The sequence below is a fragment of the Dufourea novaeangliae genome, unplaced genomic scaffold (assembly GCF_001272555.1).
Source record: "Dufourea novaeangliae isolate 0120121106 unplaced genomic scaffold, ASM127255v1 scaffold172, whole genome shotgun sequence".
NCBI lineage: Eukaryota > Metazoa > Arthropoda > Insecta > Hymenoptera > Halictidae > Dufourea > Dufourea novaeangliae.
Window position 1 is genome coordinate 1,826,506 of NW_015374058.1, and position 16,410 is coordinate 1,842,915.

At 36.3% G+C, this 16,410-nt stretch overlaps 1 protein-coding gene and 1 non-coding gene across 2 annotated transcripts; one reads left to right on the plus strand and one right to left on the minus strand.

The window, feature by feature from the left end:
- Nucleotides 1-2,196: 2,196 nt before the first annotated feature.
- Trnat-ugu lies at nucleotides 2,197-2,269 on the plus strand. The gene has a single exon. It is a non-coding gene; the product is annotated as a tRNA-Thr (tRNA).
- An 8,614-nt stretch (nucleotides 2,270-10,883) lies between these two features.
- LOC107190068 (protein PIH1D3) lies at nucleotides 10,884-15,759 on the minus strand. Its single transcript, XM_015578793.1, has 4 exons — nucleotides 15,645-15,759; nucleotides 14,232-14,434; nucleotides 11,154-11,281; nucleotides 10,884-11,013 (listed from the first exon to the last, which is right to left on the minus strand). The coding sequence occupies exons 1-4, from the start codon at nucleotides 15,757-15,759 to the stop codon at nucleotides 10,884-10,886; spliced, it is 576 nt and encodes a 191-aa protein (XP_015434279.1).
- Between the last annotated feature and the right edge of the window lie 651 nt (nucleotides 15,760-16,410).

The window sequence follows — 16,410 nt, forward strand, 5'->3', positions numbered from 1 at the left end:
TTATGGCTCTGAACGTGTATGAAAAACATATGTGTATTTCACGTACACGTGCGTTAGGACGTGACGTTTTAAGCCTTTAATTTCCACTGTTGTCAGATGGCTACTTATGCTAAATTACGAAATAAAATATTAGTATCATGTATTTGTTAATATCTGTGAGTTATAATAGTTTGTTCAAGTGTTCTAGTTGTGCATTAATGCATCCTCCTTTTAGTCCGTGTAATTTTTAGAACATCGATATTTATTTATGAATCGAGACTACGGTTTCACAAAATTGAAGATTATTAGTACAAAAATGAATTATTTTACAGAATTTATTTAATGAATTACCTGTTTTGATGCAAAGAACTAGACGATTAATTGGATAAATTTTGTTAATGGAAATAGTTTTCAAATTTATTTTTGTATCTATTCTATGTATATAACTATATTTTACTTTCGAAAATTAATAACAGTATCCTAAAAATTAATACGAATACGTATTAGGACACCTGATCTACATGAAGAAAACGTGATATTACATAAAAATGATATTAATACAACTCACTTTGCCATACTGCCATGCTTGTTAAATGTCCAGAAAAGTTAACAGTAAAGGTTTCTATTTTCTAAAAGTGGCAGTTCAACATTCATTTCTCCCCATATCGTCCAAGTCCCTATCTCAGGATAGATTCCTTAAATGGTTTGGCCGAAACAAGCGAATAATTTAGTTATGGAAATCCGCAAGAATTTCTGTCACGTTGGTAACATAAACAGGTTGTTGAAAATATACAAATCGATATATTAACGAAGTTCTTCATTTAAACAGTGTGATCGATAACTGATGGTACAACCAGAAACGGGGTGGTTTTACATAAAAAATAAATCGAAAATATAGAATAAAATTTGTTCGTATGAAACTTGGTTTTCGAGTGAAACGACTTTGAAAATCTGCTGGATACACATGCAATTGAATAGGACTTGGCTATCGTGTCTGTTCATTGTATTCCGTTTCTACTTACTACCATAATAAACACGCGTTTCAGATTAATTTTGAAAGTCGATTCTCACGAAAACAAAACCTCATTCAAATTTTATTCTGCATTTTCGATTTATTTTTTTTTGTAGAATCACCCCCTTTCCAGTTGTACCACCAGTTACCAACCACCCCGTATATTACAATGAAAATTATGAAGAATCTCAGAAGATACACTATACATGACATTTTACTAATTTGTGTAACAGTTTGGGTAATTTGCAATTCAGATAATTAAAGTCGATCAAATATTTATTTGAGAAATTTACAGATCGTAATTGACTTCCATCACTCGCAAGAAATCGAAATCACAAAAAGATCGAGCAGAGGACTTCACGGGTGACGCGTAGTGTATGCATAATAAATCAGACACGACAACTGTGTAATAACGTAATTAGGTAATCGCTAACAAGATCGATGTACAATTTGCCAAGCAGAATTGCCATCGATTCAACTTATGAATTAATTGTGACAAATTGTTCGTGCGTTCGCGGTGCGACATTAAATTCTGAAGTTAATCTTCCGTGTACTAATCAACAAATAAACATTTCAGTAATTGTACTCGCATAAAAATTTGAGAGATCCGTAAATAAAACAACTCTATTCTGTTAATATTATACCTATACAAATAAATTATTCAAAACCGATTTCTATTATTTTGAACGAAAAATTTCGAAACAATGAAGGAAACAAAATATTTTCGCGGCCACATCAAAAATTTTACGATACTAATTATATTTAGTCAAACATTTTTATAAATTTATAATCACTTAGCAGATTCAATAAAAATATGATATTCGTGGGTAAATAATTGTTTATTCACGAGGTAATTTTGCTGGAAAATCTTAAATATTATTTAACAAACGAGACTAGTACTATCGTAACTTAAAATAAAAGTAACTACGTAGTATTGAGTTATGTGATGTATTCTGAGTTAATATGAATTCTTTATTTAAAATTGTTTTTTATTTTACACCGTTGAAGCAAAAATAAGAAGTTCCATGTCTAAAAATAGTTGTTCTTATTGTATCCTCACTAAACAACTGAATTTGAAAAACCATATATTTACATGAATAAACCTCCTATAAATATTCAAAGATTTGTGACATGACGCATCAAATTCGATTGAAGATAATATAACCCAGCCTCTTTAATGGTCTCAAGGAAGAGGAAAATCGTGAGCCTCCATAGCTCAGGGGTTAGAGCACTGGTCTTGTAAACCAGGGGTCGAGAGTTCAAATCTCTCTGGGGGCAAACACTTTTTTTTCTTTCTAAAACATTTTTAAAACTTCATTCTCAACCAACATAATATATTTCTAATAAAAAAAATAATTACTTAATAATGTGACACGAATACGTTCATTTCATTGCCATTCTACATTATGTTTCATATTTTGCATTTAGTAAATTACAACATTCTATCCGAAACAACGAACAAAGAATCTCGAAATTAAATTCATTAATAGAAATTCCGGATGCACATAACAAGCCATTACAACCGTGAGCATTTCCGAGCTCGAAACTAAGTGATAATTACGCAAGTTCGCAACACGTTTTCATAGTACAATTATCTCCGCTGCATAAGGACCGATCACCTGTACAACTACCTGCAATGGATTACTGAATTTTTCACTGGTCTCGCAGAAATACTTCCATCTGAACGAACGATGCCGCGCTATCGATCACGAGGATAAAACGTGGTCCAATCCATGCGTGGACAAAACTTTCCCAAGTGCGGTCGCTTTACCGTCGTAACAAATACACGAAGGACGAAACACGCCGCCGGGAGAACATTTGTCACGCTTCGACGAAGTAAAAGCAAAGCTATCACATCTCACGTTGGAATCGTTTCGTAATTTACGAACAAAAATATGGATCTTTCAAATCTCTCGGATACGTGCCGTACAAGTTTCACATATGTACACTGATGTTTAAATTTATTTATATAAAAGTCTAATGGATGTTCCACGAGGAAAACGACAAATTTCCTTGCCATTCATTACCTACAATATATAGTTACATACTCCGAATCGAGGAAATCGTATACAATATTTTTAAAACTTATACTAAAACTAGAAAAAAAACTTGAATTTAACTAAATATAATGGATTACTTATCGATACACCAAGTACATGGTATTTCGACTTAAATACACAATAATGTCTTTTATGATAAATTGTGTTTAAATAACAGAAATACGAAACTACCGAAACGGAAGGTTTAGCATGGCTCAAAAGACTAAAAACCGACGTAGATGTGGCATGTATCCCTTTTTCACTGAGCCACTCAATTATGTACACTGTAAATGCATTAAATCCGCAGACTAGTTATACCAAACGATAAAGCCGAATGAAGAATCTTTTCATCGTCGGAAACACGACGACGACTCGTCGCAAAGCGTCCACACGAAGGACTGCCCAGCAAAACTGCGTCCAGTTTAAAGGTCCAACGAGTCGGTGCACTGGCCATAAATCTAAATAAACCCCGCAGGAAAGTAGGACGTTTAACGCAACGCGAAATTGACGCGTGACTTCATCTGCATTTTCAATATCGCCTCGTCGTCATCGTGACCGTGTTTCCGTTCTAGGGGGAAACGTATTCGCGATGATGTGATCCTGGTTAAGCGAACGAAGAAGGAAATGGACGGGGAGGGGGGACATGCCAACAGGTTCTATGGCGACATGTAGATCACCGGTCGGGTCAGCATTTGATCTTTCTGTCGAGTATAATACGGCGCTTCTATGATATCATCGAACGAGAAAAATGGTCGGCCACTTGATTGCACGGTTTCTGGGTTGTTGATCCACTTTTTCCTCCCGATGGAAATTGCGCGCGCACGCTTCGTTTCGGAAAGATTAAGCATCGCTTACTAAGGGGTACGAAGGTGAAATTGTAGGGACTTTATTAGTGGACGCTGGAGAATTATTGGATGTTTCGTGAGGAAGAGGATGAAACTAATTGTTGTCTTTAGAAATTAGAACATCGTGTTTTCACTATGGATACTATATAATAAAATTGAGGTGTATAATAATGGGTTGTAGACTCTAACAATGTTTAATAAATTCCTTATTTAATGTTAATTCATTATGTATATGGAATTGTTCGAAACGTATTCTATCAAAATTTGGGATTATATAAAACTTGTCTGTATTTGTTGAGAATTTATTTGAATACTAGTGATGATGAAAACTTATATATTTATTAAGTTCATTTCCGATAAATGAAATTTAGTTCCTGTATTATTACATACAAAGCAAAGTCGAAGTTTATGGCATGATCGATGATAAGAACAAACATCTTGAAGTTTGAAATTTCTAAAATGTAAAAGTAGTCTGTAAGTATTATATACAAACGTTTCACTTTTTTATAGTTTTGTCCATTTAAGAACAAAACTTGAACGTCGTTTCTTTTAAAAAAAAATCCAACAAAAATTTGAGCACATAATAATTGATTATATATGCATCGAATAAACATATTCATATTTAACCAATGCTTAAATAATATTAGGTTAGAAGAATTACTGTTAATATCCACTCAACTCGAAACAAAATTCCTAAATACCACGTACAGTTCACATTATGTTAAAAAGAAATGCAAAAAAAGCACAGAACTTTTACATTAAAAGGATTGCTATTAATATCCATTCGAATCGAGACAAACGTGATCACTGTAAATTAAAACAGACGTTCACGATAGATCCCGGAGTAATTTCCTTCATGTGTGCCGTTAAAGAATCGTCGTGCAATTTCGAAATTAAATGTCATCGGTAAACATACTTGCACAAAGACGGTAATCACGGAAAGTTGACAGGGAATTAACATAGATGAGTTACCGACCAGGAACAACGAATAGAGTTGACGAATAACAGCGGTGCAGGCACGCGTTACGTCTGTCCCGGTGTATTATCTATCGATTAATTTATCGATTCGAAGCGTACACAGGAATAGAAGGGGGGGGGCTCCGGGCAAATTATAGGAAACGTGTCAAAGCAATTTCAGGAATATCCCACGCGGCTGTCCGACAATTTATCGAAATGCTCGGTCGTGAATTGATCGTGCCTGCCGTTGATTTATCTTTCGCCGATCTAATTCAACCGTTCCGGGCATCGTTCGACGGTGAAACAGTAATTATCGCGAGCAAATAAGAACTATATTAGTCCCGTGGTTCGAGCGTGTAGCGTTTAATCCATTTGTAAAACTTTGAAAATAAAAGAAAATAAGAAAGAAGGGCGGCAAAGGGAGGTAAATTCACGGATGAACCGTGAATGTTTTGATTTATCGTGTCAGATGATTTCACTAACAATTAAAATCAATGAAAACTAAATTTTATCTGTCACGAGGGTTTCTAGAGTTAAGGTTTAATGAAACTTAATTAGGTTTTCATTTCCTTTCTCTAAATACAATTTTTGTAAATTAAGCCATAAACCTCCACAACTTTTTACCCTCGGTGTACGGGCCATTTTCATTTAAAAACAAAAAGAGTGTTCTTTTTCTTATTACATTATTAAAATGAACTGACTTACGGCCATTTTCGTGACGTCGAATTGCATACAAAAGTATGAACCAAAGCGGATAGATCCTGTGGACTCTATCTATATTGCCATGGTCGGGGCTGTAGGGAAGTAAAATGGCAATGAGTTCAGAGCCCCCTCCATGCTAACTTTTATCATCATAGCTTCGGCCTCAGCGCCTGCGCAAAAGCTGATTCGTGCTGGTGCGCCGGCGTACGTAACGTAGTGGGGGGACGAATTTGTGTGGTCGAAAGTACATGTAAGGGGGAAGTGCCTCACATGGCAATATGTTTAGTGGCAATGTAGTTAGAGTCCAATGTATTATAATATTTTATTTCGTAATTTAGAACACGTATCCATATGTCAACAGTGGGAATGAAAGGGTTATAGGGATACACATTCGGTAGAATATACCTGCGCCAAAATATCTCGAGCACAAACCCCAAATTCCTTGCACCTACGTCGCAATATACCAAATAGATACATAAATCATTAATTTGTAACGAGGCTTCGCGAAGCAGCGTTGAAAGCGTTCGTTACAAGGCGACCGCGACATTATTAATTTGCCAAGTCGCGTTTGCCGCAGCTCTACGCCGTTAAATTCGTTGTCCTGACTTCGCCGCGGTTCTGTTACGCGGGTAACAGTTTGCGGCCGCGTAACGAGACTTATAATTGCCAGAGTGCCACGCATCGCTGTGCATTATCGGCGCGCGCATCGAAATACATGATGCTCGGCCAAGTATACAGTGATAGTCAAAAGTAAGTATACACGCTATAAGAAGGTATAGATATTAAAAATCTATCTTTCATGTGCCTAATATGTATTGAAAATTGAAATTACTACCATTTGAAATTCGACTTTAATAGTTACAAAATCTCTTAAGTGTTCATTCATTGGCGCGTTTACCCTATAAATATCCAACTGTATTGGATTTCCGCTAAATGATTTTTCATTAACAATACGCCAATAGTGGAGATATAGATACAGGATGACAAAAAATAACGAATCACTACTGTAGTGGCTCTCTACTCTCTTCTATTTATTTACTGAGTGGATAGATATTCTCCCGTTGTTAGTATAACGACCAATAATAGTGATCGAAATACTCTATTCGCAGAAAAATTTATACTCATCGTTTGGGTGGTTGTACAGGAATAACACCTTTTGGCAAGCTCCGCGGTAGCTAAACGATTAAGAGGACTCCCATCAATGGTTATGTTTTAGCGGAAGAAAATCCATCCTTCGGTCTTCTTTCCGGGATAAAATGTTTTTATTAAATGTGCACAGAGGATGGAGGGCTGGCGCGCGGTCAGAAGGCAATGTTCGCGAAAGTAACGCGAGTTTTTGTATCGATGAGAAGATTTAGGAGCTAAAGTTGTTCTACCATCTCGCTGGAGATTTATAGTGGTAAACCCAGATCGAATTCTCAATACTTAACGAAAAAATTCAATAAATAATCGCTAACGCCTTATGCATAACAGATTTAGATTAGATATCAATTAAATTTAAGTATTTTAACGTAGCTGTTCTAACGATAAATTATTTTGTCAGTGTTAGAATAAATAAATAAAAGAATTATATAGTGGAAACAGTTGTTTCATAATCCAACAAATGCTGTTCTAAACTTCCTTGGTTACTCCATATTCCTGTAGCCGATACACGATTCGTTATCGCGTATTTCTGTCCCGACAACAATTAGAAGCAGTATCGACATTTTGTTACATTTCTATTGGATTACGAATACGGTGTTCGAATGAAAGAAATGAAAATCAAAACATTGATACAACAGAGTTTTTGGGGTAACAATAGTTCCACCTGTGAATTGTATTTGCGGTTTTCAAATATTATCACCGGTATTCGTAAAATCCGCGATTCAAAGACCCACGTTTGTCCTCGAGAGCAGCAATTTCACCTGCCGCACAGAAAGTGTCCCAGAGAGGCATCTTGAATGCCCTGGCGTGTCCAATTATTTTCGTATTTCTAGCAACTATGACTACGATCCCTCTTATCCAGGCGCGCTTGCATTATTTTTCCACCACGTCATAGACCTTCGTCTCACTTTCATAAAAATTCGTCGTACATGGCTAGACACTATAATAATTTAATGTTCAAACGCATTCCATTCATATTCACTTTATCAATTCAATTACATTTTTAGTCCCTGAATTAAACTGTACCTAAGCTAAAATCCATTTAAAAAACATACACATGTGCACTATAGGTGTCAAAATAATTTACAAATTTTTATGATAAAACAATAGAATTAAAAACCAACTACAAGCTTTCTATCTCTTCGACTCCACCAGCGCACGAGGGATAAATATCTTACTTTATCATCAAAGTATAAATTTATGCATTTGTATCGAAAATAATTTTAAAATAACTGCGCAAAGAACAACATTAAATAGACGAATATAGCCCATCCTGTTATTCTACTTTCCACGAAACGCTCTCCACATGAAAATGCAATATTGCATAAACATTTCCAATGCATATTTTCATCATCTGCCCCCAGAAATACAGAAGCCATCCAAGGAGACCCAATATTTTAAGTTGAATATCCCTTTGCAAAAATATCCCAGATGTTTTCTCCATACAATCTCAAAATCGATGGAAATGGGAAAATTCGATGTTCGAAGATCTTACGAATTTAACCAGTGTTCACCATCGAGAAAAAGATGAGCACAACGGTGGAGAATATTGGGGATGGGGGTTTCTATAAAAGCACGTACCTACATACGTGCATTTTCGAATGCAGTTTCGATAATCGATTCACGCGGAAGAATCGCTTTCGGCCGGTATCGGGGACACTGGGGTTTCTCCCAACAGCGTGGCGTGTGCATCTCTCTTCATGCATCGCTATGTCTAGCTGGACTGCATTATGCAATATGTCACCGGTCGAGGTCCATACGGGTCAGACACGTTGAAGGAAGGGACGGTACACACGCCCAAAGTTCCCGAAACGTTCGAATTTCCGGGGGAAATTGACTGGACACACGGCGGACGTTGCAGTTCCACGTGCAACAATTACAATTTGAAATTGAAGTTTAAAACCCGATCGTTCCCGACGACGGAATAATGAAAATTAATGTCACCGGGAACGTCCACGTGTCCGAATTGATTGGCAGAGACGAGCGAATTTTCGGATAACAGAACGGTTGCATTCCTGTGTACGAATTTATTCGTATCGAGAAAAATATAAACGTCACTCGAAACTGGACTATGAATTTGATGAATTTATTGGGCATACAATTGCTTAAACCTCGATATAACAGAGTGTAAAAAATGCTAACAGAAGGCTCGAAGAGTTTCTTTACACAAACCGTTCCATGATAAAGACATTGTAGTGGTTGTAAGGTTCCAGACTCACGACTACTAACAATTTATGGAATACATTAATTTTTCTTAATAAATCATAGTGGTCTTATAGAAATTTCGCCCACTGTAGGTTCGGAATAAAAAGACAACCCGAATAAACTATCTGAAACTTTTCGCTACACTGATTATTAGACGGTTGGATACATGGGTGTAGCCAGATTATCAATCAGGATGGGAAGCGCAAAAATATCAACACACTGCCACGGTAAAAAAATCTGTACGTACCCAGACAAACTTTATTTTGTTTTTAAAGTCGTAACTCGTTGAAAATCTATGGATTTTGTTAATAGAACCAGTTGGTCGTGTTTCAAATTATACTGCAAAATCAAATCTTACGCAAAAATTTAACAACTCTGGGAAGGGAAGGAGAGGGGGCAAAATCCAATTTTTTTTTCGTAAAGTGGAGCAAAACCCACTTTTTTCCGGCCAGGGGGGGGGGGCAAGTGCACCCCCTGCTCCCTCTCCTGGCTACGCCCATGGTTGGATATTCTATAAATGCATAAAATCCGCAATCTAATAATATGTGAATGACAACTACACCTTCAAGTTAAAATTCATTACTAAAACGAACACAAGGTAAAACATAAGATAGAAAAACACTTCGGAAAATACGTCCAGAATCCAATAACGCGGATGGCATCGCGATACAGTCAGTAGCTCTCAAGCAAATTTCACGTAGCCGTATTTACCCCGATGACGATCGGTGTACCGATACTGAAAATCTCAGCACACAGTGAACCTGGGGCACGATTGACCCGGACGGATGGTCGATGGAACGATCGTGAAACCTCGAGATCAGACTTCCACAGCCGTTCCGCGTTCGTTCCCCGTGGTTCTCGTCGGGGAACGATTGCCAATCGACTCGATCCGTCGAGAATCGAGTAATTTAGTGGAGTGTATGCCGAAAGCGAGAGCACGGTTTCCCCGGCTATTCGAACAAGCTGCATTCGTTACCGTGGACTCTTTTTTTGCCTCTTCGCGTTCGCGGTTCTTTGCCCGTTCACCTCACGATGCATCTTCTGACGAGTGGCGTCGAGTTTCAAGAGCCAATCATCGTCCGTGTGCAACCAATTTAAACCGTATCGCGTCGATGCAGTGGTGAACAACGAGCTCGATTATGAGCATTGATCGTTTAACACTCGAACGATTTTGGTCCAGTCGATTTTGACCCAGGTTTCGAACTTCCTGCACTTCTTTTTTATTGTCCTCGATCATTTTGTATTATTGCACTGGTAAGACGGAGTAATACTGAACGAGGGCTAGATGACTGTCCCCTATTTCTCTAGCTCACGTCCCTACTCCCCCCTTCTCAAAAACAGTTACTGAATATTATTTCAGGGGACAGTGCTATTTTATACGATTTTGCCGCATATTCGACTTTCAATGAGACGGGTCAGTAATAATAACAATAACATTCGCGTGCTAAGCTCAGCTATTAGCTGGCAACTGTCTCCGTCCCTGACCCACGTAAATGGTCATCAACTCAGTTTGTTGATTGTTACTGACTCGACTCGTTGGATGATATATAGTTACAATCTGGTTTCTGTCTTACTAAGCAGAAATCAGTGTATCACTTTAATCCGACGTCTTACTCCGATAATTAAACGAAGTTATACTAAGCCGAAAAATACTGAAAAATTCTATTCTATTATTTCTTTTTCTGCAGTCATCCGATATGATCTAATATTAAATAACATTACTTATACTGGGATCGATTGTACGCAAACATTACCATGATTAATACTTAAAAGTAGAAACACTCAATAATAGTCACAGACGGTCCCGTTCACACCCCGAAAAACAAATTAAAAGAATCCAGTAAAACTTGAGTCCACTTAAAAAAAAAAAAAAAAAAGTCCACAATACACAGACCATGGACTCCTAAGAAACGTCGCTGCATTTGCTCGCGCAAACGTACAAACGTATCGACTCGTCAATGTATGTACTGTAGATAGTCGGAAGGCGACGTGGATGGTCGATTAAAAATTCACATCGTCCAGCTCACGCACTAGTTTCAGACTGACTTCCAGGGTGCTAGTGTCGGTGTGCCACTTGGCGGACGAGGTGTTAGGATCAACTGGATGCGGCGTCGGTAGGTGCAGCCGATATCTAGAAAATCGTGACTGGCTTTACGCCCGGCGAGATTTACAACCTCGTAAAATTGTCAAAGAAATTCCGGGCCCTGTCCCTCCCCCCGAAGTCAAAGCAATGAAACTCGGTGGGATCGTCAATAAATTCTTTCCCCTCACCTTGGGCTTCGCACGTCGATCGTCTCGGACTCCACGGTGAGCTCGACTTTGTCCCGCGACTCGTGGGGCATCTTCACCGACACGGACAGCCATTCGCAGGACGCAGTGCCAGGTGTTTTAAAACCGATCTAAATACGCCCGACGTGTTTGTTAAGAGCAGCGACTTGTACCGAAACGTGAAATACCGGTAGTATCGATTGTACCTTCGCCTTATATAACCCTATATAAACCGTACCCTTAAGGAAACCGAAAAAATACCGATATTTATATCAGTAAATGTTATTAATATTATCTATCTTTACGATTGTACCTTCGCCCTATGTAACCCTATATAAACCGTACCCTTATAGAAACCGAAAAATACCGATATTTATATCAGTAAATGTTATTAATATTATCTATCTTTACGATTGTACCTTCGCCCTATATAACCCTATATAAACCCTACCCTTATAGAAACCGAAAAGTACCGGTATTTATATCAGTAAATGTTATTAATATTATCTATCTTTATAATTGTACCTTCGCTCTATGTAACCCTATATAAACCCTACCCTTATAGAAACCGAAAAGTACCGGTATTTATATCAGTAAATGTTATTAATATTATCTATCTTTATAATTGTACCTTCGCCCTATGTAAACCTATATAAACCCTACCCTTATAGAAACCGAAAAATACCGATATTTATATCAGTAAATGCTATTAATATTATCTATCTTTACAATTGTACCTTCGCCCTATGTAACCCTATATAAACCCTACCCTTATAGAAACCGAAAAGTACCGGTATTTATATCAGTAAATGTTATTAATATTATCTATCTTTACAATTGTACCTTCGCCCTATATAACCCTACATAAACCCTACCCTTATAGAAACCGAAAAGTACCGGTATTTATATCAGTAAATGCTATTAATATTATCTATCTTTACAATTGTACCTTCATTTTTCCGAATTGTCCTTTTATTAAACTTATTGTAATTAAATTCTCAAAAATGTATATCAAGTAAATATATTTTTACATTCAATGATATACTTTTATCAGTTTTATTATAATTGTTATTATTTATATTTTAGAATTACATTTCAGAAAAGTCATGTTTTTTGACAACTTATTATTTTTGAAAATGGTATAAGTCCATTTGCGGTTAATAAAGACACAAGTTTCACTTACAGAATATTAACGAAAATGGTGATATAATAAAATTAAACGTGTCTGAAATCTTAAAAGTATAAAACAAGCTTATTAACGTTTAATACTATTTTTAAATAGAGTAGAATGCTAAGATTAAATATCCCGAAATAAAGAAAAGTGGATTTATACCTTTTTTTTTAAAAAAAAAGGCTCAATCAATGGTAATCGTATGGAAGTAAGGTCTGATTTGGATCAAAAATGTGGTGAAAGTTCCTGTCCAATTAATAGATAGAGTGAAAAAGTGAAAATAGTATCTAATGCAACTAATGAATATTAATGTCCCAGAAACACTAAACATTGAATTGACTATAGAAAAGAACCATGAACGTAGACACGAGACAGTGTTCAATCGCATGCGGGACTTACAGCACGAGGGAAAGATTAATGTACGCGAAACTAAAATTCTCGAGAAGCAACACAACATTGCAACCATCGATTATTAATAACCTCTACGTAATCAGCGAACAGGGAAAAAAATTCTATCTTTTAACATGCCACACAAATCATGCATTCTATTCAGACTTCTTCTGTTGTGAAACAACTACATTCTAATTGCTAACGATCTGTGGATTTCTAACGGCATTAACGTCGTCGATTCATTACCAAGGCCGGAGTTTAAGTGTGAAAGTTAAGTCAGACGCTAGATTCAAGGAAGAAGTCTGAAGCTACAGTGATTGGATGTCGAAGATCGTGCACAATGAGAAGATTATTTGAAAAGGGAGGGAAAGATTTAAACGACTTAACGAGAACATCGAATTACAGTAAAATCTGTTTTTGTGCGGTCCTTTTTTATGCGATTTGTTTTGTGCGATTTTATTTTTGTGTGATTTTTTTTGTGCGATTTTTTTTTATGCGTTATATGAATTTCAACGGCGTTGGCATTACTGTAATGTTTTCTATCAGTGTACATATAAATATGCACTTCAAGACGCTCTGTTCATTTGGTTTAAACAGTTTCCCGACAATGTACATTCAATTATTTTCGCTCGACGCGCTAGCAGCATACGCTTTGTATTCCGAGTTTTATCCACGACTCACGTGATTAAGGATTCATTTTATAGTGAGATTAAAGGTAAATAAATTAATTACTTTTGTTTCTATTTGTATATAGTTTTTATGATTTTCATTTTATTTTTAAACATATGTACTCCCTTAAAATGAATAATTGTAGCCAAAAAAAAGTGAAAAGAAAGACAATTCCATTAGAAACAAAAAATCTAATATTAAATAGACTAGCAGATGGTGAACCAATTCATCACAAGAAGATGCGCGTTAAGGATTACGACGACTAGCAGTGAATTATGTAATGTGCATTTTGAAAACTTCTCCATGTCTACAATGAAAAATTAAATGTTTTTATAATGTGTAATTTAATTATTTATTTTGTTTGGAAGCACTTTCTCATGTATTTCGTAAATAATTGACGTATTTTCTAAGTGCGACTTTTTTTATGCGGTCCCTCTCCGCCGCATAAAAAAAAAATTTCTGTAGTATGTCGTACCAAGTTGTTTATCATATGTAGTATTTATGAAATTTCCGAATATTTTTTTGTGCGGTTTCTTTTATGCGGTCCCTATCTACCGCATAAAAACAGGTTTTACTGTATATAGAAAATCCAATAATAGAAACGCGGAAAGCTCAACGAATTTACGGTAGAAGCCGAATGGAACAATGAAAAGGATCACGTGAAATGATCAGAGACAGAAAATGTTATGGAAAAATAGGCCATGGGATGTGATATGAAAATTCAAATAGCGTGGCAACAGAGTCAAGAAAAATGGCGGAAGTAGTCGAATGATAAGAGGGAATGCGTGATAGCCTTCGGCAAACAATAGATTTTACTCTATTGCAGTAGGGAATATCGGTGTGGTACTAACGCCTAAAAAGACATCCTGTGCCGTCACTGCCTGCTTAAATTTCATCTCGTATTCCGGCACCTCTCTCGGATCATAGGTTTCGGAATTCTGTACGGCGTCTACCTCAGACGGATGCCAAATATCATCAGTCTTTCCTTTCAGCGGTGCATGCGGCCCGGCGTGTTTCCCGGATGTCGCATTTTGAGTCCCGATATCACCAGGTCCTTAAAAAACGTTCGCCTTCGGATGACGTGTACTAGATACTATTCACCCTATACGCGTGATTTCTAACAATTCGAAGCGTGAAACGCAAGAGAGAAATGTAATCCGTAAAGAAATTGTAGAGTCATTAACACTTTATTCTAATTTAACATAGCATTATGGTGTCAAATAATTTTGATTTGCCTTGTTACAAGCTTATGAACAAGCGGAAGCAAAGTTATAACTCGTTTCTAGTAGCCATGTCTGGAAAATAGTCTGACTTACCATGTATTTATTAGTGGCTTTCAATTATATCCAACTTGTTAATAAACTTAAGAACAGAGTATTTCTTATACAAAAGTTAGTAAAAAATGTAGAATACCTTTTTAAATGTGATTAAAGTTGTCTGTTTTAAAGGAATCAGATTTTCATGAGTTTTAAATTCAAATAGAATGGATCGATGAATGTAGCCACCTACCGGGGAACAGTGTGAACTAAGATGCTTCCTGAAAGTTTGCAACTAGCTGTACGTTTGAGCTAATTTGATTTATTGTGCAGCTGTTACATTAACCGTGCAATAATGTATGTACTAGAAATTTTGAAGAACAACTAATGAATAAAACAATCTCCAAATGTACATATACGAATTTAAAGAATCTCTTATGTTAACGACTATCGGTTAGAACGACTTACGTATCTCTAGAGATAACTTCACTTCATTTATTGTATCAATTTTGCATTATGTACTGGTATTATTCAAATAAAAAATACATCAATATAATACCATTAATTTAGACAGAATAGACCAACTGGCGATATAACTGGACGGGGGACTATTTTTTTAGAAAAGAATGAATAAAAAATACAAAACAAATTGTTTTCATCAAAGGCATTAGAAGTTACATTTTTCTCGAAAACACAACTACTTTTCCCACATTTTTTTAAAGTTTGTACCGCGAGTTTGTTCTCACCTTGTATGCACAGTTATATGTAGAATGTGTATACACAGCACCTCAAAAATGATGGAAAAATACGCGAGCAGTGAACTTCTTGTTTTTGAAAATTTAATTGTTGTATCAATTTAAACAATTCTGCATAGCAATATACATAATTCAAGAAGAGAACTGTACCCGAATAAATTGTACATTGCACCATCAACGAGGTATAAGAATCTTATACCTCGTTTTTGATTGCACATAATAACGATTACATTTTGAAAACTGTTTTACTAACCAAGTTTCCGTGCACCAGCTTGTGGTAAATCATCTTCAGAATCTGAATCATCCTGCGACGAATTAATTAACTTCTGTAATGCCTTCAATTCTTGGAATCCGAGACAACCGTCCATTTTCTTCAATACGTATAAACACTTTTCACCGAAACGATTGATTTCAAAGGCACGAGTCAACAGATATCGTTGCTACGATACCGGACTTTAAATGTTGTTAATTATTGACAATAATCACGCACAAAGTAGTAAGAAATTGTTATTTTTATACGAGCTCCACTATGCTTCACGCAGCACTACCAAATATTTGAACGGAAACAAAATTAAACCGACTTAATTTAAAATTAAACTGACGCGCGAATGTCGAAATAGCTGTATACCTACTTGACCCATGAAAACTTTTTCCAGGTTGGCCAACTAACGCAGGAGAATCCTTTCCACAGAAGTTTACCAACATGGCGGACACAACGGGTGAAAAGTTATCAAAAAAGTGAGTAAAATAACGTTACCGAGAGAAAATCAGATTCAGGTGCTTACTTTTTTAAGCCTACATCAGATTATCTCTTATCTATGTCTATAGTTGTAGCATAACCTACATAGGGCAGTAACCTATGTTATAATTTCACCGTCCACGTTGTTTCATGAGCAACTGTCTGCGTTGATGTATATTTTTTCAAATGCTAAATAATCATATCTTGAAAAAGTCTATGCTTATAAATAATTATATATATATACATGTATATCAATTGTGATTGAAATAGCAACAATAGT